Below are 27,857 nucleotides of genomic sequence, written 5' to 3' on the forward strand. Positions count from 1 at the left end.
CAGAAAACACAACAAGCAAGCCTGGCAAACATGTCCGACATGAATAAAAGCACAACAATTTGTCACATAGTTGTTACAAAATGTGAGCAGCTTTAGGGCTTGCCATGGGATGGCAGAGATAAGGCAGTGTGGAGAATTCCAAAGTTTGAGGATTGGTGAGCTCAGGCAGCAGAAGAGTTAATTCAGAGAAAGGGGGAAACAGTCATCGCAAAGGGATTATTTTCATTTGCTTCCTCCTAAGGCTCAAGAAGGCCTTAATGTCATGAATTAAATCAGCAAGGCCAGTGTTCCGGGGTTTACAAAATTCCACTGTTTTGAAGAGCTGTCTGTTAACCATCTCTTTCCAAACTCCCAAAGATGGGACACACTCTAGGATCTGCAGCCTGAGGATCAACAATCATTTTTCAGTTTCTTTTTCAAACTGACTTAGAGATGAATGAAAGGAAGAATTTTAAGGATGAAAAATCCCGATCCCCACTACTCACCCCCACATAGGAAATCATGCTGCCTCCCCTTTCCTCTTTTTCAAATGCTGGATTTCCTTTCCCGAGTGTCCTTCAATTCAGAGATCACTGTGTCTGTCATTCTGTAAATTCCATGACTGCAGTCACAGTTAACCTTGGACTTTCTTCCTAACTCTGGGCTGATGCCCTTACTAAGCCTTAACTTGGTCATCTGCAAAAAGAGATTAAAATAATAGTACCTATTTGATGGAATTATTGGCAGGGCTGCATTGGATGAAAGAGGCAAAATTCTTAGCATAGGTCCCAACGCATAGTAAGTACTCCATAAACGCTAGCCAGTATTATCTCAAGTATGGTTGCCAGACGCATGTCACTGGAACTCAAATATGATTATGTCATTATTCTTTTAAAAAACAGTTCACAAGCTCACCATCACCTATCTGCTGGCAAGGAGCCAGAGGAGCATGCTGGGAGATGTGCTGCTCCCCACCCACTTTGCAGACTTATCCCTTTGCATGTGCCCTGTGATCTGGACCCCAGGTTTGCTGACAGTGCCTGACCTGTCTCCCTACCCTCCCCCTCTTCCAGTGTTTGCACCTGCCACGGGCCTTCCTCGCATCACTGGCAAAATTCCCGTTATGTACCAACACTCCCCTCAAAAGCCACCTCCTCCAGGAAGTCTCCCCTCACCAGCTGCTCTCAGATCCAGCTGCCCCATCCTTTGCACTCTCTCCTCACTGTGTCCAAACTCCTTTACAGAACTCATCACATTTTCATCCTCTCTTAAGGACCCGCGTTTCCTAGGAGACAGAGCGCCTCTCGGGAAGTCAGACTCTAGCATCTGTTTTTTTTTTTTTCTTTTTTTTTTAATCAGCAGCTTCAAGCACATTGTCTACACATAGTAGGTGCACGAGGAATACTGAGTGAATGAACACTGCGTTTGTTCTGCTGAAATACTGAAAGCCTAAAAAAGACCTGGTAGCATACTTTTCTGTTATTTCTGCAACAAGACAAAGTTTCTTTCTCACAATACGAAGCTCAGATCACCTTCAGGAAGGAAGGTGAAAGAATCCCTAAGTGGAGGGAAAAAAAAACACATTTAGCTTTTGAACAAGATACCAGCTTGGAAGAAGTGCTGCTTCCAGTAAGAGCAGAATGAATCCAGTAAGCTTGCATGGAAAACTTTGAAAAGAAGGACTAACAACAAACAGCTCGAGTGTTGCAATGGCCTTGTAGACCAGGCCTTTGTTCTAAGAAGGCTGATGATGCTGTTAAGATCATGAAGAAGCTGCTTGGCAGAGGGAGCTAGCCTTAAAGACACCGTCATTCAGCACACACATAACAGGGGAGGAAACTTGCAGGTAAGTAATTCCACACGGCCCTGCTATCTGACAAGGGAATACTAACCAAGCCTGAAGAGGGAAGGTAAACTATGGCTGCGAGGTTTTCAAGGGGTAGTGAGGGCCTGGAGCTCTATTGCCATCTGTGATTCTCTAACCTTTGTGACCCCTCGTAAACTCAGAACCAGTGCAGCCTGGAGCGCGTCATAGTACCTCCCGAGCCCTCCACTCTCTTGAAATCTGAGCCAAGCCCCATGTGGCTGCAGATCTTCTGTTCACAGGTCCTGAAGGGAATCCAGGAAGCCATTCTTTGCCGAAGTCTCACCCTGCCCTCCCTGGAGGAGAACTGACTGCAGGAAGATGAAATTGTCCTCATCACAGACAGTGGGCGGCAGGAGCTGGTGAAAGGAGACCGATGGTGGCGTTCACTGGTGACCTTTCGGTTCTCTCTATTTGTAGGGCTCATTCTATTTCTACTGGTAATATTCAATGAGAAACAGATTGAAATCGGGGAGAAATGACCGCGAGCCCCTCAGAACAACCAGCTGAGTTGGCACTTCTAAACTGTACAGTTCATCTGCATCCCAGGGATACGGACTGTTCCTTAGTTTTCATCTCTTTCCCCAAACTGTTACCCAGGCAGAGTGAACAAATGCTGCCATAGAAGCAGCAGAGTGTTCAGCAGAGTGAAGTAACTGGTGATCAGACTGAACTGCAACAGTTAAGGAAAACTATTCTTAGGAAGAACTTTACGCGTGGAGACCATTTCTGAAGGCCAAACACAGAAGAGGATACTTAAGCCCCATAAAGTCTCTTAACTCCAGAGGTATCCACCCAGATAGACACTCAATCCCCATATTCTTGACTCATTACTGAAATATTTTAAATTTATATTTCCCAGAGGGCTAGGATAAGTACACGAAAGTTAAAATGTAGGGGCTGTTGGTGTGGTGGAATGGGTAAGGCCACCACCTGTGACACCGGCATCCTACACCAGTGCCTGCTTGAGTCCCAGCTGCTCCACTTCCAATCCTGCTCCCTGCTAAGGGTCTGGGAAAAGCAATAGAGGGTGGCCCAAGTGTTTGGGACCCTACCAACCAAATGGGAGACCCGGATGAAGCTCCTGGCTCCTGGCTTCAGCCTGGGGACTGAACAGCAGGTGGAAGATTCTCTCTCTCTCTCTCTCTCTCTCTCTCTCTCTCTGTGTCTTCCATTCTCTAACTCTTTGAATTCAATAAATAAATTTTTAGAAAAGTTAAATTTCTTTCATTAAAAGAAAGCTTAGTGTTTCTGATTTTAACAGTAGAAATGTAAATCACTTTTAAGCAATATCTAAACTGTAAATCTACTTATTTGCCAACAGGATGCTTGAAATCTATTACGTTGATGGCATTTCTTGTTAGAAAGTTGCATCCTAGTTGAAAGGAGAGATGACATTACTAAGCAGAGTTCGTTGCTGGGAAAAAAAGTTTCTAGTAATAACTTTATAAACTGGTTTTGGACGTCTATAAGTGGAATCATAAAGACAAAAATTCTAAGAAAAATATATCAGTCTTTGTAATTTTCTCTCTTCCTTAAACTCTAAACATTAAAACTCAAGTATGTATTGGGTTGGTTAACAGTCTTCTTGTACTCCCTGCACTGTGAGAAGATTTGCCTCCACGTCTCTATCTCACGGCAGCGGAGTGGTTTGCAGCAAACCAAACCCACACTGACTTCAGGTATACAATTTTGAAAATTGATGGATAACAATTTTAGGCTTGTAATTTGGGTGAGGTTTCTTAATCTAGGCCTAAAATATGTGCGGCTTAGAAAGTGGAAAACTGATGGGCTGTGCCTTCTATGGCAGCATTTGTTCAGCATTTGGTACAAATGGGAGAAAAAAGATACAGAATGCATGGATTGATTTTCAAATTACCTCAATATTTTGAAAACATTTTCACCTGCATGCTGAGAATGCTAAGAATGGCAAGGAAGGCAATTGTGCATTTGCACAGCCTCCACTGCATTCATTTATAAATTACCTCATCACTGACTGAAATTAACACTGATTCTTACAGGCAATTTCTCAATTTCCAATGCTAATTACATTTTTTTTACTTTTAAATTCTGTACCACCTGTTTTGGGCAAGACATCTTAGGCAGCGCGACCGCATTTAATCACAATTTTAATTAACCGCCCTGTAGATGTGAAAAAGAAGCAATTATAATGTAGATGAATGATGATTTTTCTGCATTAAATTGTTTTGTTTCCCTGGTATGTTGATTGTAACACAGCACACAAATACAGTAACTGTACAATTTTTTTCTATTGTAATTTAGTAATTGTTTTTGGAAAACCAGTTTGGGAATGAGTGACTTCATCTGTTTACAAATTGATTGATACTGTTCACTCACTGATTGCTGCGGCGTATATTTTGGTATTGCACAGCCTAGCATAAAATATAATTAGAGATGCACAGGCTTTGCAGCACCATTTTGGAATCTGAAAATCAACTGTAACTGAAGTATGTTTTCCTTGAGCATACTAGTATCAGTTGGGGCTGATGAAATGATAATCAAAACAATGGGCTTTCCAATTCCACCACCAGTAGCAACCCTTGGTTTCAATCTGATAGTCTAATATGGTAAGTTTATGAATTACTCTGCACTAGGCCTGGGAGCGGGGGGCTGGCAAGTCTGAAGCTTGCACAACTCACGCAGATCTGTATCACAAGAAGCATACAAGTGAGGTAAGGAAACAATGATGAAACATAAAGAGTTGCTGCTTTGGAAATGGAAGGATTGTTCCTGACACCCGGGCACAATGCACTGGTGTGCTGTAGCGCTGGCCTATCTCATCTCTACACTATGATACAATAAGATCACATTCATGCTCCTGGCTTGCAGATACAGATCATTAAAGCTGTACCTCATTGCAGAAAAATTCAAAGATCTTATTTGTGTGAAGCAGAGCTTGCTCCTCACTCAGCTAGGAATAGGATGAGGGAAAAGAGACAGCCATCAATATCTGGTTATGAACCTGGATGCTAACTTCTAGCTAGGCAATCCAGGCTGACTATTCGCACATGAGTTAGAAATCCCTTCAGGAATGTACCAGACCAACAAAACACCCACTCCCAATCTCAGGGACATCCTCAATTAACGCACTCCATTGGTATCACAGGGCTGGTGTCTGCCTCCAATCATCCAATCAATGGTTCTGAAATGTGCTCATTTGGAGGGGTCCTGGGCTAGGCCATTTCTGCCAGCCTGGAAAAAAGGGGAAAAAGCCATGTGAGCGACCATGGATGCCCAACGGCAACTATTTGCCAGATCTCCTCATCTTTTGCTTTGCTTCCTTTTACACTCTAATTCGTAGAAGATCCTAGACTAGGACAGTTCATGAAAAGGTGAGAAGTCACGTGGGTCTTAGCTGTGCGTTTGTTACAGAACATGGTTGGGATTATGGCTTCATTTAGAGCAATCTAAAGACAGAATGTTATGAGTTGGCAGGACTAAGCAGAGAGTGTTGAGATGGGGTTAGAGCAGGACTATTTGGATCAACCTCTGTTTGTCTGTCTCATTTATAAATGGCTTCTAACAAAGTATTAATAGGAAACGCCAAACTGATGCCAAAAGCCAGTTTGTATATTAAGTAAAAAGTCTGTCCCATTAATATATTAAAAGCTCTATTCTTTTGCCAGGTTGGAGAGCACATGTCTAAATGGTGTTCATACCTATGGGGTAGGACACGGAAAGTTCCAATGGAGCTCAGAGACTAGGCCTCAGAGGGCCTTGCAGTCTGTGCTGCTAGCAGATGGAAGTCTTTCTCAAGTATGCTGTTATACAAAAAAGAACAAGAAAACCTGATTCTTGCCCAGTCACCCCTAGTTGTATCACCCTTTCTGGCTGTGAGAATTATTTGGTATAAATGAACATTGAGTAAATTACTACTGAAAAAAAAAAAAAAAGAGGCGGGCAATTCATTTCAGTTAGTTAAACTGTCATTGCTAGAAAGTGTGCTCAGGTCAGGTGGAAATGCGTATGTGTTTTACCCTGGAGATGCAATTTCAGATTTGCAGTGCAGCCTCACTGGTTATTAGCAGCAATACTTTCATGCTGCTGAATATTTTTCTCTCCTTTGCCACTTTCCACACCTTATTCATAACAGCTCTCAAGAAAGATGCTATTTTATGAATGGAGGTAAAAATAACTTCGAATATCTCAAATTATAGCCTCTTTACATAATGAAAAGGGAGTGTTCTGGCAATAGACTTAAATTTTTTTTTTCATAAAGTTATTCCAGCAATAAGGGTTGTTTGGAAGTTTCTAAAAGTGGTAACATCTGTGCTCCTGCTGGGAGATGCCAGCCCACGAGCCTTTCTACAATCCCAGCCGTTTGTCTTTGAGAGAAAAGAAAGTACCTGATCCCAGGCCTTAGCCAAGTCTTAGCTCCCGTATCTTCACACTCTGACCCACTGCGCGTTCCTTCGAGCAGAGAGCTGCTTCCCATGGCTACCTCCTCAATATAAACTTGCTAACTAATCTCTTAGCAAACATTTGAAGCAAACCTGAAGAGAGGAAAAAGAGGCAGAGGGGGAAACAAAAAAACCCAGCACAGATAAAGCTCAAGACACATTCAATGGAACACTGGAATCTAAATTTAGCACCAAACTTAAGATTTCTTTTGAAGAGTTGGCTGTTGTCTGAGGAACAGGATTTCTGTAACAATTATTTTATTTTTAAGTCTCAATCCTAATTCTTCTGCTATCTCTTAAGTAGGACTCGCTTTCACATAAACTCCCTTGATTTTTTTTTTTCTCTTGCTGGTGGCAATGTGCCTGGTCTTACAGGTACTTGTAAAAGGTTTGCTTTTATTACTGAACATCTTTCTTAAAATATCTTTTTAAAAGTGCACCCTAACTGTGCTCTGCTACACACAAGGTAACTCTTCCTCAGGAATTTATGCGAAAATCCACTGTTGGAAATAAATAATGACTTTCAAGCAATGATCAAAGAAAAATAAATCTTTTACCCTAATAAGACTTTTAAGACTGGAATCCCATTTTTAAATGGATAACAGCTCAGAGGCTACTGGCAATCTGTTTATTTCCAAAGCTGTGTTTTAATGTTGGCTACACAGAAACTGGACAAGCAAATGGACCCTCAGGTCTTCAGAGTTAAAGCTTTTAAAATAAAGTTGGTATGTAGTATTTGAAAACATATTGTTCGGAATTTAAGTTTTAATATCTAGGAATAAACAGAGCATTAAATCAAGCAAAACTGTGACAAGGCCAATATGCACATGGATGATGCCAGCAAGGCATCTTCAGCCCTTTGTTCACAGCTTAACAAAACTGTGCCGTCACACCACTTTAGTTGAACAGTGCCTGTCGAATGGGCATCAGCAGATCAGCCAACGCCTGTCATACGCAGAGCTGCAAGACGGTTTGAAAGCAAGAGCTTATTCGACCCCCGAGTCTAGTTGGAAAGTGAGGAGGATTTTCAATCATCTAGTAAACACACCCCTTCCCTCCTCCCCAAAGTTAGAAGAGAGGGAGAAAGACTGGCAAAAAAAAAAAAAAAAAGATTTTTTTTTTTAAGACATAAAGGAGAAAAAATGCACTCGGGCAAAGGAACCCTTTTCCTATTTGTTTTCATTGTGAAAGCAATTTTAAAAGTTTTGCAATCAGAATTTTTCTTAAAGTCACACTGCTGGTAGTAAAATAAAAGTCGACTGTCGTCACTATTTTAAGATTTTTGCCATGGTTTTTGGCCTTCACACAACCAAATAAACGTTTTGACGTTATCAAGATAGAAGGGCATTATTTGACAAGAAGAACTTGGAACCCCACATTATTCAAGATAATTCTGCTGCGTGACTGTTTCTGTGGACCAAAAAAATGCACTCACTTTCGAATGCATAGTCTCCTGCCCTCTGGTCTCTGTGAATAATCTGCTTCAGAAGGGAAGCCCCGAGAAAACCAACCTGGAGGTAACAATCAGGGAAGAAAAAACCAAACAAACAAAAAACACAAGCCGCCTTATTTTCCTCCCGTAACACTGATCACGAGATTTGGCTTTCGCGTCCCAGCGAGTGCTGGGGAGGCGCCTCAAAACTTTGCTGCAGTTTCTTAAGTGCGCCCACTCCTCTTTAGGCATCCAATCAGACGGAGGGAGCCAGAACCCCGGAGCCGGCTGGGGAGCCCTAGTGGTAAGAATCAGCGGAAGGTGTGTGCATCTCGACCTCTCGGGCTCCTGAAGGATGCGGTGCTGCTGAGGTGCCGCCACGAGGAGCCGAGATCTCCCGAACGCTGAAGTTGAAAAGCTCTCGCTCTCCCCTCCCCTCCCCCTGTCTTTCACTCGGCGGCTGTCAGTTTGCTGCCTGTACTCTGGCTGTCTCTTTTCCAGTCTCTACCCTGTGAGTTTCTGGCCTGCCAATTTCAACTTGAAGCTTGACTGGGCTGATTTGATGCAAATACCTCCAGGGAAAACCCTGAAACTGATGAACAGTTATGTCAAGTCGATTTTGCACCATCGGGAAAAGGTAACCTCTGCGAGAAAAAAAACAGCAAGGTTAAAGAGACAAGGGCTTTTCACGTGTAATACCTCTGCTGCACATCCCGTTCACTGTTTACCATCCCTCAGAAATTGTAACTGTCAGAATTAGTCCTAATTGCAGATGCGAAAGCTGCCATTATAATAAAAACAGAGGCAGTGCAGGCATTAAATGTAGCAGCCTAATTTGTGAGACTACAGAAAAGGTAGAGTAAATGAATATTTCATTACTTTAATTACCAGGGACTACTCTTTTCTTGCTGTCTTATGATAAGTGTTGCTGTAACTAGCAACAGCAAACATCCACTAAAACATAAAGTGCAATAATCGTGCTGCTGTCAGGATCACCACTTTAAAATACGAGCAGGGAAAAAATATAATGGTTTATCTATTTCTTACAGATTGCAGAAGTAAAAGATGGAAATTCATTTAATGTCAGGGGGAAGAGAAAAACACCGCACACACAAAAGGCCCCAGTAAACAGGTTTCAGGCAAAGAATAATGGCTCCAGGAGAGAGGAGAAAAAATATCAGTTGACTATATATTTGAAATGTGAGTCCTAAAAGAAGGCTGGAAAGTGGAAAGTCGGAGGTAACAGTGTTCAGATTTTTCTGAGGCAAAATTTTGTTTTGTGTTGCACAATGCAATTGCCTGAACACTAGAAAATAAAACTCAAGTGACTAGGGGAAAGACAAGGCAAGCAAGTGGTTTTCCAATGATTAAGCAAAGGTGGAAAAAGTTCAAGTTGGCAAAAGTTTAGACGCTCAGTCCAGCTCCATTTAAAAGGACTAGATAAAGCCTGCCAGGGAAAGGACTTTGCCTGCACTTACGGAGGTCTGATTCATGATTTCGGGAGGATCAATCATAACGCACCGTGGACACCTGGAAAAAGCCTAGTGGGCACCTCTCTGTAAATGTCCATTACAGGTGAAAGGGCCAAGGCGGGTGGGAGGTGGCTGCACCGTGGGAAGTGGGAGGTGGGCCCGGGAGTGGAGGGGGGGTGTGGTTGAGGAGGCTGCTGAGACTGGTTGAAGCCAGCCTGTCTCTGCATTTATCACTCTGTCCCAGAGGAGGTGTTTGTTCAACATAGCAGTTTGACAGCACAAAAACACTGCGGCCAGAAGCCCTATCAAAGAACCTACTGACACGTATCATTTGTGGTCTTGGTTTCACAGGGCAAGGCTACCTCACACTTTATCTGCTGGAGTATAAAACTCCACACATTTCTGAGTGTTCTGCAGAGTTTTAAATTCCTCACCCCGTCCTTTTTTTTTTTTTTTTTTTCATTTAAATATTGTAAACACTACCTTCAAATGCCATCTTTATTCAGGACTCCAGAATGCTGTTTTAAAACCATAATAATTTGCAATCGACTTAGGATAAGCTGTGTTAAGGTTGGGAATACTGAAGGAAAATGGAGGAAAACAGTTTAAAAGCACAAAGGTAGTAATTTATCCTAAATAACACACTTAAATCTTAGATTAATAGCTGCAAGGAAGTTTCATTAGGAGTCATGTGGCACGGGGAACACTTTTCCCCCTTATAATAAATCCTACTGAACAAGACTCTACAATAGTTCTTCACCTCTACTATTTTTGCTTAAATGTATTTCATTCACAAGCTGTATGATTGCGGTGAGTGCTAAAAAGGAAAAATCCTGAAGTTCGGATCCTATGGGTGCATTTGTGTTTGTGTGCATATGGCAATGTGTGCACATAGGCTGGGTTTAGTTTTCAGATTCCCATTGGCAGAACACAGGTGATGGGACATCTTTCGAGGACAACCATTTTGCTTCACTATTTCCCTTTTGCTATCACTTATTTCCCTTCTTAATGGGTCTATTTATTATGGAAACACAGCTTACTGAGTTCTTTATATATAAACCTCACCTCTTAAAACTGAGAAGTGTCATGATGTGAAACACTTCCATTAATGTGCTTCTTTCTAAAATAGAAACTGAGGTACTTCCAAGAATAGGCAAATTGCAAAGTTTCTTTAATTACAGTTACTCGGATATACAAGACACTAGAAATACAATTTAAGGAAACAGTGAAAGCTCTGCACTACATTTATAGATCACCTGGGCGCTTAATTCCTTGAAATCTGCCCATTCATTTAGGAGAGAGAGGGGAAAAAATCTCAGATCTTATATAGCATGATATTCTAATCTGCTGATTAAATAATAATTGATGACTTCTTATTTTGTGAAGATGGTGGGTATCACCTTGTCAGGAATACCTTTCTTTTCTAGAGTTGATACTGTACAAAGAAATGTGAAACAGAAGATAAAGAACAAAAATCACTAAATTGCCATATGAAGAACGTGACTATTGAAACAGGAATTCATTAGAGCTCTTTATGGCGAATATGTTTTGCCTTTTTGTCATGGGATATCATTCATGACAAGTACCTCCTGTTCCCAAAAGAATGTGATCATTTACCTCTATTACCTGAAATTATTTTAAAATGTTTCCTCCTTATCATGAAGAATTGAAAATACACCTTCGAATATTCCCTCTTGTGATAAGTTGGCTAAACTTACCAATTCTGTGTTCAGCATTTGAAAGAATATCTTCATTTAAGTGGGATTTAAAATTTCAACATCAAAATATTCAAGTTCAGAATTAGACCTGTTCTAGTTTATAGTAGAGTGCATGTGGGTTTAAGTTGAGATAACACAGAGCAAGCAAGAAAAATGAACAACTTTCAAAAATGGATTACATAGAAGGGAGTGTGACATTTAATGCCATAGGTTAAGGGACAAGTTATATGGAGTCTTCATTCTATAGTTCAGCTTACAAGAAAGCAAGGTGAGTTATCTACTCTAACGGCTCTGCATTGTCTTCTAACAACTGCTTCAAATCTCAGCCCCTCAACTCAGCTCAGTCAGAGAACCACATTTGCGAATCATCGTGAATCCTTATGATGACTACATTCCTCAACAGAAAAATGAAAGCAAAGTTTGCACAGATCCTTCTCGAATCTTTGCTCCCCTTGTGCCCTTTATGTGTCCATGCTGCTGTGCTCTTGGAAAGTCTGGTTCTGAGAAGCCCAGGATCATTCCTAACCAAGACTGCAGGGCCCGCTGTAAATGTGCACGTCTTTATCAGCTCTCACCCTGGCTCAGGTCTCTCACACACACACAATATCTGATGAGACACTGATCATCTTCCTTCTCCTTTCTCTTTGCAGCTCCTGTAACTTTCCTGTCAGAGCCTGAAAAAATATGCACAGTGACTGTTGCTGAGGGGAGACAAAGTTTAACTTCTGGGTTGGCAATCGGAGAATAATTCATGAGCAGATTTCTAGCAAATGATATGATTTGCTAAATTTTGGTCTTTGATTTATATTTATGTACTCCTGCTACTGCTAAGGTTTTGCCAACCTCAATTAGATCATGAATGAGATCATTTTAATTCAGCCCCCAAACTGTGACCTGACCATGGTCTGAAAGTGTTCAAAAAGTAATTTTAAGCCTCTCTTTGATTTGAGAAGGAATACTGCATGCTTGGTCGTTCATACAAATAACATAAAACTTAATTATTGGATGATCTGGCAGAGGACTTTCTTGCCAAACAAGAGTCAATGCCAGCTACTGTGATACTGGCGCTGCCCGGGGGCCCGAGCCCATAGCCCCCTTGTATGCAGGCATTTGTTCATTGTGTCTTGGGGCAAGATGCTTTCAAATGGGATCCACGGATCTGGGAGGCAGGGTGCAATGCGAAGGGTGCACCATATTTATAACTCCAGTTAAAAAATGCTGTCTCACCTAGAAGGGAAGTAGATGTGCACTGTCAAATCACCAGGAGGCTGCGACAAAGGGAGCTTGCAGCCTGACACACGGGGTAACAACATAGCAAACACCTTTAATTCTGTCATGTCTCATACCCTTTACTTTCTCACACATTTATGGCTGCTTGAACGTTGACACCTACACTCTTTTTCGAAACTAAATAAGGCAATCTTATTTCAGCCCAAATGCAACACCTGTAAAGTTATTCTCGTGCCCAGCAAAAAATAACCCATTAACTCCTTCCTCATAAATGCCTCTCTGCTTGCTTTGGAAAGTCTCAAGTTGGTAACGGCCAGCCAGAGGCCCTGACTGTGGGGGTTCACATGACCTCCCAGGCTCTAACAGATAGGCAATGCTTCCCCCTCGAAAAGATGCGAAGGCTGAGATAATGTCACTGTTCAAACTGGCCTCTTGCAGCTTTGCAAGTTGAGGCCCTTTCTTCATCACAAACTTCTGGTTGTCTCTTCTAGTAAAGAGAGAGGCCCCAGCTGCTCCATTCCCTCTAGCTACCGTAGTCTAATATTTTAAAAGCTAGAAATGAAAATAGCTTTTCTAAAGATATTTCCTGGAATTTTTAATGTGCTGCCTTGATTCCTTTTCTCTATCTTTTTTTTTTTCCTTGCCAATTATAAACCACCATTTGGAGGGCTTATGAGCAATGTAAGTCCACCTCATCTAATTAAACCACATTGTTTTAAAAGCTTGAACAGTTTTCATGTCTACAAGACTTGTCTGAATAATCAACTGCGAGAGCCAGAACTCTGAGTGTGTTTAGAGGACCAGCGTTTTATCTGCTGGGCGCAAGGGGACAGGCACTCAAAGAGTTAAAGAGTGTTCCCGCATTGCTGGGTAGGTTAATATCACAGCTGCCTGGTAAAGCATTATCCCGGTACCTCACTTAACAAAAGCCTCCTTTTGCAAACAGACTCCCACTTTCCCCCCAAGTGTCCAAAGGTGTTTACTGAAGTAAATCTGCCTAAATCCTTCATTGCTTGGGTCATGGGGGTGGATAGGAGGGGTGGAAGGTGTAGGGATAATCTCTTTTTGTAAATTCTGTAAATCTTCTGGGAAAAAGAAAAAAAATGCAGGAATCTGTGTCACATGTTCACATACAACTTCTAATATCGCCGTTAGTTTTGCTCTGATAAGTGAACTGTGCCACCAGGGCTATTGGAGGCCCCCCACCCCCACCCCAGCTGAAGTAATTCACTCTGCTGTTTAAAGAGATTGTCCTTACAGAGTTGTGTGTGTGCATGTGCATGCGCGTGCGTGTGCATGTGCAATGTATGCTTAATCTAATTATTGAAGAAAAACTGTTGGTATCTTCAACGTGGTTTCAGAAAGGAAAAAAAAAAAAAGACAAGACAGTTTAGAAGCAAGATAATGCAGCTGAAAAGTTGTCACGAGAGGTTTTTGCTCTAGCTATGATCTCACTCCAGTACCATTAACTGCATGTTACTTTTGCATGTTGAAAATGGAGGCAAATAACACAGTACAACCTGACAGGTCCGCCTTCGAGGGTTTCAGTCGTTCCCAGTAAGGAGCCCTTTAGGCACAAACTTTCTCAAGAGAATATGAATACCACCAGCCCCTCCCTACAAATCTGAAAGCATCCAGTTTGAGATACAAAAAGGCTGTCATCTCACAAATGTTAAACATACTAAAAAAATCTGAAAAAAAAGTATGGAGAAGGTGTGAAAAACGTGGCACTTTGCAGCCCTCAAAGCTTTTTAAAATAGAACAACTTTTCCCCCTAAAATTCTTTTCAGAGGATTTTTTTTTCCCTTCTTGGCTCATTTGAGAGTTTCTTTCTTGGCGTTTTTCCCCTTTCATTTGAAAATATGAATTATCATAAAAAGTCATGGGGGAAGAGGGGAAAGTCTTTTCCAGCTTTCCTGAGGATTGATCCGTGTGTTGGGGCTGGGCAGGGAGGGAAGGGCGGCGGGGGTGGGGGGGGGTGGGGGGCGGGCTCCGGCCTGTGCCTCCCTCCTACCTCTCTGGGCCCTCGCCTCCCTGCTCTGCTGGGAGACACCATCGCACAGCCAAGTCGGAGGCAGCACTCAAGGGCGGGACGTGCACACACCTGACCCCACATCTAACAGTCTGCTGGGGGAGCATTCGATCCCTCTCTGACACTTTCTACCTCAAGTGTTGAGCGGGTGGCCCTGAATAGCACAGACATGCCATCTCGTAACACTATACGCCTGTCAGGAGGGCCAGGGCCTGGTTGAGCATCAACTATATAAGGCTGGTAACTAGGTGAAGCCCAACAAACAGCCACAAACACCTAAGTTATTTTACTCAGCTACTACCCTCCGCCTGTCTCTCTCTCTTCCTCTCTTCCTCTCTCCCTCTCCTCTCTCTCTCTCCTCTCCCCTCTTTTCATCTTGGCTCTCTGTGGCAGAATGCAAATGGAGACTGCCGGCGGTGAAAGGGCTGAATTGTGATTAAGAAGAAGAAGAGCTCCTTTCTTTGTTCTGCCCTCAGGGGATGTTTACTGGGCGAGACGCGGCGGATCAGATATGAAAGGCATTCAGGTCAGCATTGATGTGAGCGAAAGTGAAATCATACCTAAGGCATTCCAAAGACCGCCGTGTCAGGGGTTCAGCTAACGGTGCAGCTACTGTGTGTGTGTGTGTCTTCCCGGACAGGCAAACATCTTTTCATAGTCTGGCAATATTTTTTTTTTCCTTCCCAATTTACTACGAAATTATAGAAATCTCCCCCCCTCCAACCCTGGCCTTGTTTAGCCTCCCACCAGATGACACTAGAGTTGGTGCTTTCCCTTCTTGTGGACCACACGTGAAATGAGGCAAGCTTCTAATAACTGCATTACCTAAAGGAACCAGCGAGGCACCATCTGAACAGTGAAATCTTTTTTTTTTTTTTAAGAAAAGAACAGGTGTATTCATGTGGGCCACATGTATGTATGATATGTATGGGAGAACTGAAAGAAGAGAGAAGCCAAAAGACACACGCATGAATGGCTTTTCCTCTCACCTCCCTCAGGGGAAAACAGTACCACACACACACACACACACACACACACATGCACACACACACACCATAAAACAGTACAGAACACCTTAAAACGAAATTCTTTATTTACTTTGTAACTGCTAGTTACACTTTTCCTGAGAGCTTTCACTCTGACACAACTGTCACACAAGATAAAAGTATCTGGCCCATAGCTATTAAGGCAAAGGCTTCCACAGAGCCTACTGATTTATATCATTTTCCTTTAAAAAAAAAAAAAAAACTTGATGAAGAAATACTTGGATCCTACTTTTTAAAAGTTTACATTCCCCATAGCCCAAATAGTCATTCAATAGATTTTTCAAGTGGGAAGCTGATGGTGTTGGCATAAACAGAGCTATATAAATATATACAAGATTCACAAATCACAGCAAACACACAAATAATGAAGAAGTGCCTAAATGTTTCAAGGCTTAAAAAATTAAAAGGAAAATCACAGTTCATCTTCTGACTGCTAAAGAAAGAAAAGAAATCAAGGGGGCTGGACGGAGGATAGGATCCCATAGATTGGGTTTAAATCATCCTTGCCTCTACTCTGAATTATTTTTTTTTCCCACCTTCGCATCTTGGCTGAAAAGCATATTTGGGATTACGTTAACATCTGCTTTTGTGGTGACATTTAATTCTGTATATTTTCAACTAGTGTTTCTGCATCACAGATTTCCCTCCTTTATCTCTTTGCTCTAAAGAGACAACCAAAGAGCAATCAAAAAGGTGTCTGACTTGGCTATTCAGACAATTGCCCCCTTGTGGGAATGCGGGAATGAATGGTACAGTGGACACCCCAGCACCATTGACGTTATAAACATGTAAATGAAACACATTAGGGCAGACAATCAATTGTCTGTGAGCCCTGCAAACCTGCACTCCCTCTCTCTGTGACAGGCACAAAATAGTGTCTTCTACCTTGGGAAGCCACGATGCTGGAGAGGAAAAGGACAAAGAATTCCCTTTCACACAGAAGAAAATGCACCTTTAAAGCCTTGGAAGAATGCAGATGACAAAACTGTCGTGAGGGAATGACTCTCCCACATCTTCAAAATTGACGCGGCAGGGCTGCAGAACTAGCAACACCCTCCCTTCCTACCTTCAGGGCCGACCACATTTTTCCCAGGAAACAGTCTGAGTCCGGCAGTTAGGGTCTCTGATAACCCCTTGGAATTTTCTTCACTTGAAACAAATGACGAAAGAAAAGAAGAGAAGCATCTGAAATGTGACCTAGCAGTGCAGGGTGCAACTTTAAAATACTGCTTTGGATCCATGTTTGAAAATAAATGCTTAAAGTCGTGAATTTGTTGGGATGTGGCAACAGAGGGACCATGTAAAGTTTAAAATCCTTAGCCAGCCCTGGCCCCTGGTGGACCATGACACTATGGACACCAGCAGGCTCTTGGCGCTGCTGCGAAGCAAAGCATATTTCAGCCCCAATTGACTTAGTGTTTCCAAACTGAAATAAAACCAATAGATCAGCTCTAGATACATAGCCCCCAGCCTCCTGTGTGTGCTGCATGACCAAACTTGCAGAGGCTCTCCACAGAGACAACGGGATGGAGATGGACTGGTACCTGCCACACACACACACACACACACTGCCTGAGTGCTCTGACAGCCAGCTAACCAGGCTCCTTGGGAACCCATCAACTTTAGGAAGAAAGCCACTTGCCCAAGACTGCCACACTTGTTAAGATAACCCAACTGTGGGCCTTAGGCAACTCTAGCTACTCCAGCTTGCCCCAGCCCAGCTTCACCTGTCTGGAGAGAGCGAGCTGGGGGTCTCATCCTGAGAAAGGGGTTGAATGCATTTCCTAGCCTTTTCAGGGAAGCACCTCCGAGAGGAGACCGGAGCAACTTGTCTATCCCTCATTGTTTCTAAGCATCGCTACCAGCAAGCACCTCCACCCCTCTGAGGAAGTGGTGAGGAGTGAGGGTTGATTTTAAACAGGGACCATCATTTCTGCTCATCAGCTTGGTTCTCCTCTAGGACTCAAAGCCCTGAAAACATTCAACTTGCTCCTCTTTCTTCAGCCACTGAAAATGGGAGACCAAAGGTGTTGGTAGAATGTTCCCCCACCCATGACACACAGTACCCAACCCTTCAGCAGAAACTTTGGAGAAAAATCAAATCCAACTTTTCTTTCCTTTTCTCATTTCCTTTCCATCCCCTCCTAATTCAGTTTTCTTTGAAAAGACAACTTTATCCCTTCTCTGAAACAGTTTCCCGACTCGATTTGCATTGCAGCATGCCTGTGTCTGCGCGATTTTTCAGAGGCTGGGGCTGGCAGGCGGCTGTTGGGGCTGGGAGGGCTGGGGGGTGGCAGAGCAGGCCCCTTTCCCAGGGCTCTGTGGGAAGCAGCAGCATCCCAGGAGCTGCTGTCGGAGTCAGGGGCACAAGCAACAAACTTTGCAAGTTGCAAAGGGGCCGCTCCTGTGGCAGGCAGCAGCCGGGCAGCTCATGCTCCGGGTGCTCCTTTCTGCCGCCAAGGCTGTGTGGAGATAGTGGGCTATAATCAAGGGAATCAAAAGGGGGCTGGGTTTCCCCCTCCTCTCCGGCTTTAGTGAAAGTGTTACCAAGTGAGTCAGGCGTCTGTGGATCATCTGACTGAACTTTCTTGAAAGCGACACACATTCTTGTCTGCGGGCAACTCGCTTTTTCTCTTTCCCCTTGCCCCGTTCCTCCTTTCCTCCTGCACACCTTATTTTCTGGGCAGAGAGTTCATCCTTCCCCTGTGGGAGAAAGGAGCCTGACTGTCCGCTCTGTGTTGGCTTGGTCCTGGCACGGTTCTTGCCAGGCATCTTGCTAGCCTAAGAATCTGGAAGGTTGGATTTTTAGGTTCTTGTTTCTCTCTCTGTACATTTGCTTTCCTCGAACTGCCCGCTTCTCCTTTGCTTAATAACTGCACAGAGCATTGTTTCTAAGCCATGTTCTTGACCAGCCTTTCAAACTCACACACTGCTTTCCACGTTTTATCTCCTTGTCGCCTTAGTCTATATATACACTGTTGACTTCATTAAAATTATATAAAGTGCCATTGTAGGTTTCTGGATGACCGTCTCTCTTTTTTTGTCCCTTGCAGCTTCTACTTCTGTGATGATTATTGCCATTATTCCTTTCCAGGAATTTCTATATGATTTTGATAAGCATCATCATATTTAGCGTTATCAGCAAAGACACAAGCTCAAAAGTGACATCTTTTCCATGAATCCAAGAAGGAAGAAAAATCCACTCAGTTCAGATAAATCCTGGCAATTCCCAAAGGGAAAGGCATTGGATACATGTTTGATGAGAAAGAAATGAAAAAGGGGAGGAAAAACTCTTCTACCTGCTCCTCAAAGCCAGGACCTTTCTCAGTCCGATTAAACCCAATGAAAAATACTGACAAGTAACCAATGTACAGCATGTTTCCCCGAGATTCTTTGGGGATAAAGACATGTAATAGTCAAAGTTAGAATAGCTATAAGCAATAGCCGGGCTTGATGTTCAGTGTGCAGGGGCTGGGATAAATGCCTTAAAACGTGCAATTCAACTTTCCACTTTGGAGAGTGGAAGCTTCTCCCAACCTGGCGGCTGGGTGCAGGAGAAACGGTTTCTCAAGTCCAGGACTGAACACCTCCCTGGCACACCATGCCACCAGGAAAGCCCCCCAACGGGCCTCCCACTCAGCTGGCACCCCCCAGGGGTTCCCAGGAAGCCAGGATCCCTCTACTTTCCCAGTCCTGAGCTCTGGCCTCACCACACTGCTGAAGCAAGACCAGTCATCGGTGGCAAAATCCCGAAGGGGGTGGAAAGAAGGCAGGGAGAACAAACAGTCTTCCTTGCAAAAGAACACTTCTGGGAGCCTTGCTTTAAATCTCATTCTCTCTCTCTCTAAAAATGACTGTTTAACATAAGAAAAAAATGTCTCCTTGACACAAAGCTTTTGTTATCCAGTTGATCAGCAACGTGCTTTAGATACTTGTAAGAGGGGGGAAAACCCCACAACAGACATTGATTTTAGAAAATCAATAACCAACATTTAATAAAAGGAGCAGAGGAAACACGAGAGAGGAGAGGGGGACATTAGGTATAATTTTAGTGTCTACTAAATTACCCAGAGATGGAGAAGGGGAGGTCTGCTGTGGAAAGACCACCTTAAATAATGCCAGACACCAGAATGAAGGAAAAATTAGATTAAAAGATAGAGAGGGAGGCACACTTAAAAAGCAGCAGCCTGAACTGAAGCTTGGGGAAGCAGCTCCGAATCTATCATTGTACTTGTTTTTTTTTTGTCATACTAAGCCAAGCAAATAGATCAAAGACAGCACAAAGAGGAAAGGCAGGATAACGCAACAAACAGTTTCTGTCTAAAATTCCTCTATCACTCCCCCATATGGCTCGACACCTCCACCACAACAAGCCAAAGACACACACACACACACACACACACACACACACGAGAGAGAGAGAGAGAGAGAGAGAGAGAGAGAGAGAGAGAGAGAGAGAAAAGGGAGAGAGAGAGAGAGAGAGAAGCATCATTTGTCTCTAATCAAAATTCTCCCGTCTTTGTGTTCCTCTCCCTCCAGCACCCGCTCTGCGCCCCCAGTCGCCCCCTCCCCACGCCGCGCCGCGCCGCGCGGGGCCAGGCCGGGGCGCGCACCCTCGTCTTCCCCTGAGGAAAGTTGCTTCAAGTGGGCCCCGGCGGGCCCGGCCAGGAGAGGGCTGGGATTGCAGGAGGCCGGGAGGCCGAGCGGGCGCTGCGACCCCGCGCCCAGCTCGGGAGCGTCTACGCGGCCCCGCGTCGGGGGATCCGGCTGCGAGCGAAGGGAACGAGAAGTTTCCTTTCCGAGTCTGGGCTGGCGCGGGTTCTCGTGTTTGTTTTGGGGGGTTGTTTTTTTTTTTTTCTTTTTAAACTCAGTATCCTCCGTCAGCTCCCCCCCGCCCCCCCCCCCCCCCCGCACCCTCGCTCGTCCCCAGCCCTTTCCCCTCCCCCAGGCGCCTTCGGCGCTCTTGCCAATCACTTTTCTCTTTTATTCCCACGATTTTGTTTGGGGTAATACCTAGGGGGGTCTCTCTCGCTCGCTCGCTCGCTCTCGCTCTCGCTCGCTCGTACCTTCTCTGGCTCGCTCCACGAGGGACCTACTAAACTGTCACCCGCCTTGCATCTCCCACCCCCAGTGTGTGTCTGTGTGTGTCCCCTTCGCACCCCCGATCGCCTTCCTCCTTCCTGACTCAGCCTGGATAACGGGCTCCTCCTGGCCACGCACAGACTGCCCGGAAAAAGTCTCGCAGCGCCCTGCGACTCCCCCAGCCCCCAGCGCGGGGACCAGCGCCTGCGGGAGAGGAGCCCCCCCACACACACCGTGCCCGACCCGCACCGACCCCGCCGGACCCCGCGCAGGGCCGGCCGAGTCCCTCCCACCCCGCCCTGGGGTCCGGGCGCGCCGGACCGGGCCCCGCTGCCCGCGGACCGTTACTTGGCGCACGGAGAGGCGGCCGGGCGACTCCGGCAAGAAACTTTAAGCCTCACTAAGACGAAGCCCCGGGTCCTCTCTTCCGCCCTCGCTGCCACCCTCGCCTCCGCCCCGGGATCCTGCGCGACCCGGCGCCCAAGCCCCCGCCCTGCCCTCGCCGGACACTCCCGCAGCCGGGCCGGGGACCCAGCGGGCCGGCCGAGCGCGAGCGGAGCGGGAGGCGGAGGCGGAGGGAGGGCGGAGGCGGGCGCGCGAAGGGGCGCGGGGCTGGGGGCGCGGGGCTGCGGCCGGACCCCGGCGCTCGGAGCCCCCCGGGCGCCCGACGCTCACTTTGCCCCGCACTTCCCCAACTCCCCCCGGGTCCGGCCGCCGCGCGCGCGCGCCGGGCTCCGGCGCCGGCCGCGGAGGAAGGCTCGCCCGCGAGCCCCGGGCGCAGCCGCCGCCGCCGCCTCGGTTCCTTTTCCCTTTCCCCCTCCTTCTCCCTGGGTCTGGAGCCGCGGAGTGGCCCGGAAAAGTTTGGTTCGGGCCGCTTCTTACCGTTTTTCCTCCTGGGATTGGCTTGTTTGCGCCTCTTGCACCGGGGGCCATCCGCCATGATCGGCTGCTTCATTGATAAGAGCGGATCAGATGGCAGTTCGCATGGACTCGGCGCCCTGCTTCGGCAGCACGCAGGCTCGATCTAGCAACCAAACACAGCGACAATGTGGGCATCGCCCGCGCCCATTGAAACGCGCGCGGGCCGCCCCGGGGAGCCGGGCCAGGGCCCCGGCGAGCACCCATCCGCGCCCCCCAACGCCAAAGCGAAACTTCGGCGGCCCCCTCCCCGCCCCCCGCCCCCAGCCGTGGCCCTGCGGCGCTTTGTGTTTGTTACTGTTTGGTGTGTTGCACCCGCGAGGGGATCACAGAGACAAGAATTACATCTTCGAAATGAGTCATAACTCCTGACCGTATGAGGGAATGCACACGGCGGTACAGTAAGACTGCCCGACCCAGGGCTAGGCGGACCCTTTGCTCCGAAAAGTGCTCAGCCCGGCTCGGGAACTTGGGGTGAGGCGAGGCTTTCTTTCGCTCTCATCTTTCCTCATTCTCTCCCACCGCCACCACCACCACCACCGCCACCGCCACCGCCGCCGCCACCGCCACCGCCACCGCCACCCCCCCGCCCCCCGCCGCCCCATTTCCCGAGAGGAAAGAAAGAAACAAACAAACAACGCGAAACAGCCCCTGGATGAAGAACACTCGGGCAAATTGATAATAGTAATTATAGGAAGCCCACTCGCCCCGCGCCCCCTCCCCTTCCCTCTCCTCTCAGAGTTCAGCGAGGCACCGTCTCTTCCTCCCCCAGCCCTCTGCCCCCAAATTAAGATTTCCCATTCTCCGCCGCAATAAGAAATATAATTATAAGCCTCTTTGGACACCGTCCCTCCCCCCCCCCCCCACCCCGCCACTTTGACAATATTTGCTTAAGTATTTGCCCCCACCTCACTCGCACACATACTCCCCCACGCTGGTTCCCACAAATAGTTCCAGCAGAAATGTTGCTTTTTCTCTCCCCCCCCACCCCCCAAGAAAGGAAAGAGAAAGTCCAACCAGCACGGCAAGACTTTTAAGCTGTCCTAAATGATCGTATCCTTTCTGGCTTCGAAACTTTTGTACCTAAAAATCGAGAGAGGCGCTGCATGTTTTCAGCTGAAACTGTCAAAACTTGGAGAAAGGGGACTCGGAGGCAGGCAGCAGAGGAGGAGAATCCTGAAACTCGGTGGAGGTTGGGAAGATGCTGTGCCTCCAGGATTAGTTTAAACAGGGGGCTATAAAAGATGTAACAGATGCAAACTGTAACACAAGGGCCATTAACCCTTTCTCTGCCGAGCACACTCGGTCCCCACGCCCCGCACCTATTGTCTCCTGTGCGAGCAGCTTTGCGGAAAACCTGGAAAGTGAGTATCAGTTTCCACACGTTTGCTGAGGGGGGGGGGGGTGCGGAGAGAAGGGGAAGTGAATGTTTCAGAAAGCACCTTAAATTTACCTAAGCATATACAGTAGGAGACGTTTCATTGAAGTTTGACACATTTTATCATTTCTTGCCTGTCCTGTTGAGTTGAAATTGGGGTGAGGGTGGGGGAGAGGAATCCTGAAATAAAGAAATGGTCACACAAGTGTCTGGGACTAAGCAGCTGGCCTGTCTGTATTCATGCTGAGACTTACACGCGATTGAATATAAATACATGTTTAATAAAGTAAGTTGTTAGCTTTATGAGCATGGGTGTGTGAGGGAGAGACAGGGCATTTGTGCTATAAACTTTATCTTTGCCTGTTATTCTTAACTCTGGAGTTAGCAATCGTGCCCTCCTCATTACAGGAGGAGCATGTAAAATATATGAGAAGGTGGAAGATAAACACATTTACGTTCGCAGGGCTCACCACTCTTCCTGGGAACTCCTGCTATCTCTCCCTCGACTTTTCAGTGCCAAAGTGTGGAATGGGATATATGTGTGTATGTGTGTCTCCTATTAAATCTATTGCTATGAGACTTTGCCATTTAAAATACAATTTCAAAAGTTAGGCTTATTTAAAACCCAGATATCCTGAAGTACTTTTCTTCCCAGCTGTAGTGAGCACCCCCCCCCCCTTCCACTTTGGTAAAGGACTCAAGTTCCATGAGGACTTTCACTTCTTTATTTATTATCACAGAAGTGAGGTGTTACTTCACACACACACACACACACAGAATGAAATAAAGAAATGAAACTCGCTAAGCAGACAAAAACAGGCAACTTTCTGCTTAGAAAACAGCCTTCCCCGGTGGGAGAGGCTGCACTGCCATGTCTAACAGCAAGACTGGCCCCTGAAATTTGGTAGGTTTGCATCGTTCAAGTTTTGTAATTATTAACAGGTATTTGCCAAGTTTTAATTACTGACTATAATGATTTGGAAGTAGATGCAAAAATACAGCAGAAGCTCTCCCTTGGACGAGTTTTTATTTCAGCCATACAGTTCCCAAAAAAACTTTTCCTAGGCAGGGTAGCAAAATGCACCTTTGGTTACCTGAATGGACAGGTACAGGGCAAATTATTTTGGGCGGAGGACAAAAAGGAGAGAAAAGGAAGGAGACTGAGCGAGAGTGTGAGAGAAAAAGCGAGGAAGCCACTCTTGGGAAAAGCACGCCATAAAAGACTTCACCCACCTGAAATTCCTACCCACAGACACCCCTCTCACTTCACACTCACATCCCCACTCAAAATGAGAGCATTAGAAAGGAGGATGGGTGACGAGCACACCAAAAAAAGGATAAAAAGAGGGGAAAAAAGGAGGGGAAAAAAACCTACCTGCGAAGTCTTGTTTGTAGTTTTGGCCAGAAATGGTGAGAAGAAAAAGCATGAAGAAGCCGCGAAGTGTGGGGGAGAAAAAGGTGGAAGCGAAGAAACAGCTCCCGGAGTAAACTGCACAAAACCTCGCCAAGAGTGTCGGGAGGCAGGACCGTTATTCCTGCGGAGCAGGTTAGAACTGATCTCTTTCGGCCACTCCAGGAAACACAAACCTGGGGACGGACTGACGTGTTACGCCTCTTCTAATGACATTTTTTTCTTTTTCTTTTCTGTAGGAGAGAGAGGAGAGACCCTGAAACACGCGCCACCTATCTTTGTGGGGAGGGATAATTGAAGCGCCCTGAGCGTGAGCATCATGTGAAAACGTGATCGCCAAGTTTCTCTCTGGGAAAGGATCTGGGATAGATTATACCTTGAAGTCTCCGCAAACGCTTTAGTGGAAGAAATGAAATTCCACCTCCCTCCCTTCCTCCCTCCCTCCCTCTCGCCTCCCTCCCTCCCTCCCTCCCTTCTCCACGCCCCCCCCCCCCCCCCAGCCTTTGGCATCATTATCCTCATCACTAAATCCTACAGAGTACAGGGCGGAAAACGGTGCACACCATTCACAGAACTGGAGAACTCCGAGGGGCGAAAGTTAAAGGGAAAGATCCCGGGTCCTCAATCTATATTGCCTCTTCTTGTGCAGATATCTTAAGTGACCAGATTTGAGATGCACATCTAGTAGCATGAATATCTTAGCACGGCTTTATCCTTTCTCTTAAATTAAAAAAAAAAATGCTAGAGCTAGGGGGAGAAATGCTGTATGTGAACTGAATCTTAGGGTGTGTGTGTGTAAGGGTGTGTGCGTGTGTGTGTATGCGTGTGTGTGATTGGGATTGGAACCCAATATTTAAAAGTAGTTTGGCATTTTAATGAAGGGTCTCTAAGTAAATTAACATAGAGCGCTGGGTTGACTGATCTTTGAGTCTCTCTACATCTCATCGAGACCTTACTACAAAGTGAGGGAGTGTGTGTAGGGAGGCAGGAGGAAAAAGAGAAAGGCCATAGAGGAACTTAGCAGGGAAGGGAGAGCGGGATATTAAACGACATGGGGTCTGAGTTTTGGAGTACTTTTTTTTTGATATTGCAATTAAAGTAAAATTAAAAAGAAAAGACTCCACCTTTGCTCTGAAGGGATTGGTTATGCAAATATGGAAGGGATTTCCTGGAGAATACAGCTTTCTACTGTATGGTTAATTAAATAATCACTCAAAAGCTTCCAACGTGACGCTTCTGTCGTAATCCAATCAGGTTACATAGGTCCTAAACAAGAAAGATATTTTCCACATCTGGAAGTCAGCAATTTAGCAAGTACTGCACATTATTAACCAATTCAGAGCCCACTTCCCAGGGGAATTTTTTTTTTTGAAGTTTAAGTGTTCTTAACCAATGCTCTGCTGTTTTGTTCATCAAAAAGCTGGTTTACACTGCACATAATTGGAACTAATATAGAAGTAAATAAAGACAGCCAAATTTGAGGATGCTGAGCACAGCGTTTATCGGAAAAGGAAGAAATCTCTTAGCCTCCGATGGTTCAGGCTCAATTTCTTAAAGTACTGGGAGGCTTTTTTTTTTTTTTTTAAGAGTGAAAGTACTTTAGAACCTCAGAGCACAAATAAACTTCCAATCCCACAGATTTTGGGCTTCCTTAGAAAAGTAAGGTGGAGGTGGGAAGAGCACACAGAGCTGTCTCACACCAATTTTTCCGCTGTTAATACTGTTCAATATGTTACAGCCCTCTGTTTTCAGTCTGATGAAATCTGAAACAAATAATACCCTGATCCAACACTAGACTTTTACTTATATTAAGATAAACTGCTTTGAACTGTGCTTTGAATGTGTGCCTAAAGCAAGACTTTGAATGCAAGAGTCACTGGCAATTGCACTCAAAAGAGGGAAAAGCCACCACATGGGTTGCCACATCCACACTCCCAGAGGTATTTTGTATGTTGTATGTTTTGTATTCCATATGTTTATTTATTGAGTGCGTGTGTGGGGTGTGTGTTGGGGGGGGGAGAGTAATAACCACCCAGCATGACCACAGTTAGATCTTGTTCCAGGTTGCAAAAAAGTCCATTTTCTCAGGCTCACCTCTTTCCTAATTTGAGTCTATTACAAAGAGAATAGTTGGATAAATGAGTCTCTTCCCATCCCCATAACAGATGAAGTATTTCCTACAAAAGAGGAATATTCAAGATCCTCAGTCTAAAAACAATTTAGTAGTCAAGAAAAAGAGTTCCAACATGGGTCAGATACATTCTTAATTTTATATTTTACATTTATCTTGCCATTATATATCTAAACTAAATATACCTATGACTTATCAAGTTCCTCCTCTGAGATTTATCACCACTGTGAATATCTTCCTCCTCCTCCTCCTCCTCTCTCTCTCATTTTTTATTTAGAAAATTGGAATCTGGCTTTCTCTGGAAGTTTGCTTCTCAGCTGCCCTGCTCCAGTGCTGGAGAAGGTAGGCGCCCATTGCCCAGAGCTCAGGCAGAGCTCCCCTCCAGGAGCCCAGGTAGCTACTGGAAGCCTACAGCCCAGATACACAGAAGCATCACCTCAGGTCAAAGGATCCAATCGAATAGCTAACAAAACACTTGTCTTTATTATGTATATGAAATGTCAGGTTACTTAGGATTTGACATTAAAAAAAAAAAAAAAGACTCTAAGCACCTAATCATCTGATTACCCCAGGCTCAGTAATCGTTGGAGTGGCAGGAGGCAGCCCCCAACATTTAACACCGGGAGTTCCGATACACACCTATTTGATGGGGTTTAAACAAGGGAAGGGACACCAATATTTCAGGTTTCCATCCAGGTAGACCCTTGGATCGTGGCACGGGAAGGGTCCCTGTGAGGGCTGAGCGCGCAGCTAGGTTGCCCACCGCCCCTACTTGGCACGCCCCTCCACAGGCGTTTGGTCGAGAGAGTTCCCAGCAGCGCAGATGCGTTGGGACCGGAGGAAGCCCGCATATAAATTTGTTCGGAACACTCTCAGTCCGAGGGCCAGGTCGGGGACAATAGGGATCGTGGGATCAGCGGGATGCAGGAGCGCAGGACGCAGGGAAAAGTCGAGAGAGGACTGGGGGCTGCTGGCTTTGGGCTCCTCCCTCAGGAAAACAAGTCCTGCAAATGAACTGCTCCTTTCTGGTCTTGTCTTCCCCATGAATAATCCACTCCGAGATCAGCGCGGAGGAAGGGGATTAAAACAACAGATACATACATGCAAATGTGAAATACTATTGCAGTCGACATTGGAGGGGAGAAAACAATTCCTTAGGGTTTCCTTGGGTAAGACAAATTGCCTCCCTCAGGATTCCCTCCACTTAGGCAGGGTGAGAAGGATACACTTTTGTTTTCCAGTTCCCGGCAGCCAGGACCCTGTGCCTGTCCCCCCATTCACCTCTCAGTCTGTCAATTTCCTCAACTTTCACAGCCGTTCCCCGCCCCCCGCTCCATTCGCCCTCCCCAGATGCCCAGGGAGATACAATGTTTCTGCCCTTGAACACGCAGGCTGCAGAAGGAATTCCAATTTGGCCACAGCTAATTTTTTTTTTTAAAAGCAAATTTTGTTTATTTTGCACCATGTGGAGAAAATAAGAAGAAGAAGAAGGAACCAATTCTCGTTTAGAGACGGAATTGATCTTTCTTCTGGAGGGATTCTTTCGACCCTGTGTGGTTACGCGGAAGGTGGACAACTTCTTTTTAGAGTTGCAAGCCAAGGATGATAAGGGAGACCCCAGGATCGTGTGTGTGTGTGTGTGTGTGTGTGTGTGAAGAGATGAGGGACGGCAGGGGTCCAAGCCGAGCCAAACGGTTTTCTCACGTGCAAACTCGCAATCCAATCCATTCGGAGTTGAGCCTA

At 45.6% G+C, this 27,857-nt stretch overlaps 1 protein-coding gene and 1 long non-coding RNA gene across 3 annotated transcripts in view; one reads left to right on the forward strand and one right to left on the reverse strand.

The window, feature by feature from the left end:
* The window catches only part of ZEB2 (zinc finger E-box binding homeobox 2), a 137,052-nt gene extending 113,026 nt beyond the window's left edge, over positions 1 to 24,026 (reverse strand). Inside the window, exons 1-2 of one of the 2 annotated variants that reach the window (XM_062186324.1) lie at positions 23,948 to 24,026; positions 21,159 to 21,300 (exon numbers count right to left, since the gene is read on the reverse strand). In XM_062186324.1, coding sequence (XP_062042308.1) covers positions 21,159 to 21,231 — 73 coding nt within the window. In that variant the 5' untranslated portion in view covers positions 21,232 to 21,300; positions 23,948 to 24,026. Of the gene's footprint in view, positions 1 to 21,158; positions 21,301 to 21,492; positions 21,530 to 23,947 lie in introns of those variants that run through there. The other variant, XM_062186334.1, reaches the window with a different exon arrangement.
* LOC133756007 (uncharacterized) lies at positions 22,096 to 24,371 on the forward strand. The gene is made up of 3 exons (XR_009865499.1): positions 22,096 to 22,558; positions 23,968 to 24,118; positions 24,223 to 24,371. It is a non-coding gene; the product is annotated as an uncharacterized LOC133756007 (long non-coding RNA).
* Positions 24,372 to 27,857: the final 3,486 nt, after the last annotated feature.

Source organism: Lepus europaeus, chromosome 1 (assembly GCF_033115175.1).
Source record: "Lepus europaeus isolate LE1 chromosome 1, mLepTim1.pri, whole genome shotgun sequence".
NCBI lineage: Eukaryota > Metazoa > Chordata > Mammalia > Lagomorpha > Leporidae > Lepus > Lepus europaeus.